Below are 4,682 nucleotides of genomic sequence, written 5' to 3' on the forward strand. Positions count from 1 at the left end.
CCATCTTATGGTGAGACGATTTCAAAACAAGAAGCACATAAACTAGAAGCTTCTATAATTGGACTATTTAACCCAAGTATGAGGGATGTATCACTGTGAGATCGTCTCGTAGAAAAATTTGTGAACTATGGAACATAACATCTCAAAATAATACAAATGTTTCATTAGGGGATTTTTGGCAATCAACTTTTCTGTCAATTGTTTTGCTGGCTTTTGACTTATGACTTATAACTTTTTAGTTAGTCAAACTGTTAAAAAAACTATTTAGTAAATAAATTTGAAGTGAAAATAAAAAAAAGTCGCTAAAGGTAGCTTTTTTTTATTATTAATTTTTCACTTTTTTCATATATTTTTATCTTATAAACAATCAACAATCAACAGATAATTTTTACTAAACATCTTCATAACAACTAGTTTAAATAGTTGATATTAAAATGCGATTAATACTTTTAACTAGTCAAACCGGCCAATAAGTAATGTTAAGTGTAGTTTGTCAAACAAGGCTATAGAGACAAGCTAAGGTAATAATGGTACGTTGTTTCAATACATTTGTTTGCATAGAAAAATTTAACACGCAATTGCAGCATGAAATGAAATAATAATATCCAGTACAATAATTTCAGGCTTGACAATATATTTTCATCATGAGTGTATATATTTTAAGATGTTGTAATGAACAAAAAATATGTGAAATTATGGACAGTAATTATGTCAAGTATAAAGTGTGTCGGCAAAATGTGGTCCATATAATCTTTAATTGTGCTTTATTTTCTGACTATATATTTTTTTTTTTTTCCTAAGTGAGCCTTTTATGCAACAAGTTATAAACACAATATAAAGCTTTAAACAAAAAGCAGCTCAAAAAGACCAAAGTTAAGGGTAATAAAGTAGATTAGAGTTTTGTATTAAATTGAAGGATCCCAAGTACATAATTTTAATTACTTTTCGTACTTTTATGATTTTGCTATAATACAAAAGTCAAAATAAGAGATGTTTTTTTATATATTATATAGCAAAATTAAAAGAACAAAGAACGTATATCACGTACAAGTTACAAATAGATATATACACTATGAACAAATACTTGTAATATGTAAATGTTGTTATAAGTTGTGTAGAAATTAGAAACTTGATTGTAAGTAGAAGTATTATAAAAATGGTAACTAATAAAAATGTAAAATCTTGATATTATTATAGTATAGCTAGGTATGAGTAAAGGTTAATTAAAAATGACGTAATCAAAAAAAGTTAAACATCAATACTATATAATTCATGAGTAATTAAAAGAATCATCAAGGTTGAAAAGAATTTAAAGTATTTCTATTCATGAATATTTAAATTGAAAAATAATTTTGTAGAATGTATATATAATTATTAATTAAGGTGGTTAAGGAGAAAAAAGAACTTACTTCCAAGGGACATCCCCAACAAGCAGCCAGTCTCCATCTTTGTCTTCGTAAATGGGAACGTACTCACAATTGTCTGCATCTTCCAATGCCTCTACTGTTTTTTTTTTTTAAAAAAAAAAAACAAAAATCCATTAATTACAGTCAGCATATTTAGCGTAATATTTTAAGTAGTTTTTATTAAATTTGACTTTAATAAAAATGTTAATTGTAAATAATAGAAGTGTTTAGGACTTAAGTAGCTAGGATTTTATAGTTAATTTTTAAAATTTCAGATAGTATTTTGTAAAACTAATAAAACCATAAGTCTATAACTAGCTAGTATAGGTAGTGTTTTGCAAAAGTATTTTTTTTATGGACATCTTCTGAGCATTCGTTAATAAGCAAAGTCAATTTTAAATATTTAATTAATTAAAATATACTTTAAACTTTTAGTAATTATATAATTTAAGTATAATCTATATCACCAAATATAGTACTCCATAAAATTTAAAATTTATTAGCAAATTATGCATTTATTTTCATCTTTTATTTTTCACTAATTTTCTTTTTTAAATATATTATAATTCATGTTAACGAACTCCTTGAGCCTTTAGTTAACTTTTGCTGTTGCATACTATATTTACATCTAACAAACATATTATTATTGTTCATATCTGATTTTTTGATAAACAAAACATTAAATAACAATTTGATCAATTAACTATGATAGCTATACCGGTAAACTATTAATAGTTAACTAAATAATTAACAACTACATTTACAATTAACATGCGAAGTCAAACCTACTTTTGCTTCATGAAAATTTTTAAATGTTTTTGATGTGCAAATTTTTTTGTGTGCATATTTAGACAAAATACCGAAATTAAATTGTACATCAAAAAGTATTTTAGTTAAATTGTGAAAAACTCATTTTAATCATAAGTTTAAACTAATACTATAAAAGAGTAATAATATTCGTCTATGGATGTAATTCTTTGCTCAAAATGCTACTATATATTATATCACGTAGATCTAAATGATTATCACAACGTTTGGTATACCGATGCATGTTAAAGAAAACTAATTTGTAATCTCTTTGTCCTTATAAAATAATATCATTTCACACAAAAACTCTCACATTTTTAATCAAATGGTGCAATCTCATATAAATAGAATTAGTTACTATAACTAGGAATAGTCGATGCCTTCCTAGTAAAGTGATATGTTCATCAATGGAGTAAAAATTAAGTTTTTCGGAGGCAGAGCAAATATCAACAAATTCTTTAAAAATCTTGTATAATTTCAAAAATTATGATATATTCTAACAACTTGATATCTCAAGATACTTAACATATACTACACAATTCGATATTAAGGCCCCTAATTTTTAGAGACCCTTTACATTTGAACATGTTCAGAACTTTCAATTCTCTTTTATCTTTCCTGTTCATGTGGATGGTTTATATGCATAGGGAAGTTATACTTCATTAGTTTTGCATGGAAGTACGTCAATGGACATGTGAGTAGTAACTATATAGAATGTTGAACCTCTTTTAATTTTAACAACATTCTATCTATTTTACCTCTTTTAATTTTAACAAAGAGCTAAAAAATCGGGTAATATGAGTTAGTAGAGGGGTGATTGAAAATAAGAGAATACAAAGAATTAAAAGATGGGTCATATTCAAAAATCAAATTAAGGTAAATTTATTTAGATGGATTTTTCAACGGAAAACAACATATTGAGTGGATAGAAGGCCGAGTAACTCACTTTACAACCTCATTTGCTAGAAACAACATTTTTATTATTACTATAGCGAACAAAGATTAGGTTGTGACTCGCATTATACATCTGACCTTTTAAATTTCGCTGTAGAGTAATTATTTAATGACTTGTAATAAAGGAAGTATGTGTTGTTTAGTAGTCAAACAATTTTGTAAACTACATTCTTTAATCTTTAATAGCCTTATGTTAAACTTAGTATTATGTTCAATTTTTTGTATTCCTCTCCTAAAATTATATCATATTATATTATTTAAAATAATCTATAATATTATATTAAATATATCTTTTTCTTTATAATTTGTTACGCTATTGTAGGATTTTAAAAAGGTAGAAAATCTAAATTTATAATGTAATAAATTGAAAGAGACACAATTAGTATTAACAGACTAGAATTCTCACATAAAAATAAATTTAATCCAATTCTTTAAAATCAATATAACATACTATTAATATAATTAATTAAAAAACAAGGAATTAAGGAAGAAAAACTCACTAATTCCAGGGCAACCAAAGAGGTTTTCAACAGCAACAACAAAATCAGAATATTGTTGGTAGCAACTCACTTCAATTTTCCTAAGAAAAGGCACACCATCCATACTTATCTTAATTAACCTTTTAGAAGCTTCCATACAATCCTTCTCACTTCCAATGCTCTTCCTTCTGTAGGAGCATACCGGCGGCCACCCTACCGCCGCCGTCTTATTGCTTCCAACAGACATTTTCTCGGTGGCGCTTCCACCTCCGCCGTCATCGCCGCCGCCTATCTCAGAAAACATCCTTTTCTTATCATTTTTCACTTCCCCTTGATCATCTCTTAAAGGGTTTGTTGTCCTTCCACCAGGAAGACCTAGCCTTAGTTCAGTGATCTCGAGTTCGAATCCCGGTTTCATCATTGTTTTTTGTGTATTTTTGTTATGGTTGTAGAAAGTTTTTTGGGTATGATTTAAGGAATGAGTTTATGAAAATGGAAAAAAGCTAGTTTTATACAAAGAAGAGAAGGAGGGAAAACATGGAATTATCAAGGACAGGTCAAAGAGTGGGAAATGGTCGGTCACATGAGAGGCAAAAGTAGGTCATCTTTTGTGTTAGAAATTATTTATATAATTAGTTAAGTTTTTTGGACATAAGAAAGTCCAAAATATTGTGATCAATCAAAGTCGAATATGACACGACTTCACTTAAATACTTATGACTATTAGCAGAAACAATTAGAATCGACCTAAATATTTATATATTTATCTAGATGTTTATATATTTATCTAGATATTTATATATTTATATTTAAGAATCAAATTTAAATCGATCTAAAAAAAATGTACTCAAATTTATTTCGAGCTTCCCAATTAAACGACTAGATGAAGTACTACTAAAAGTTAATTAGAGATGCTTGGGGTGCAAAAAAGATAGACGGCTAGCTAAGGTATTGATGTTTTGGTTATTTTGGTGGGAGTTTTAATTATGGGCATTTTGATATGGTGGATGGAAACATTGCATGTGCGTTTTTGCCT

General features: G+C 27.3%; 1 protein-coding gene across 2 annotated transcripts in view; it reads right to left on the reverse strand.

Annotated features, from left to right (window-relative positions):
• Positions 1–4,360, reverse strand: part of LOC130826881 (auxin-induced protein IAA6-like) — a 5,004-nt gene extending 644 nt beyond the window's left edge. Inside the window, exons 1-2 of one of the 2 annotated variants that reach the window (XM_057692497.1) lie at positions 3,668–4,360; positions 1,410–1,503 (exon numbers count right to left, since the gene is read on the reverse strand). In XM_057692497.1, the coding sequence (XP_057548480.1) occupies positions 1,410–1,503; positions 3,668–4,067 (494 nt within the window). In that variant the 5' untranslated portion in view covers positions 4,068–4,360. The remainder of the gene's footprint in view (positions 1–1,409; positions 1,504–3,667) is intronic. The other variant, XM_057692504.1, reaches the window with a different exon arrangement.
• Between the last annotated feature and the right edge of the window lie 322 nt (positions 4,361–4,682).

Source organism: Amaranthus tricolor, chromosome 1 (genome assembly GCF_026212465.1).
Source record: "Amaranthus tricolor cultivar Red isolate AtriRed21 chromosome 1, ASM2621246v1, whole genome shotgun sequence".
NCBI lineage: Eukaryota > Viridiplantae > Streptophyta > Magnoliopsida > Caryophyllales > Amaranthaceae > Amaranthus > Amaranthus tricolor.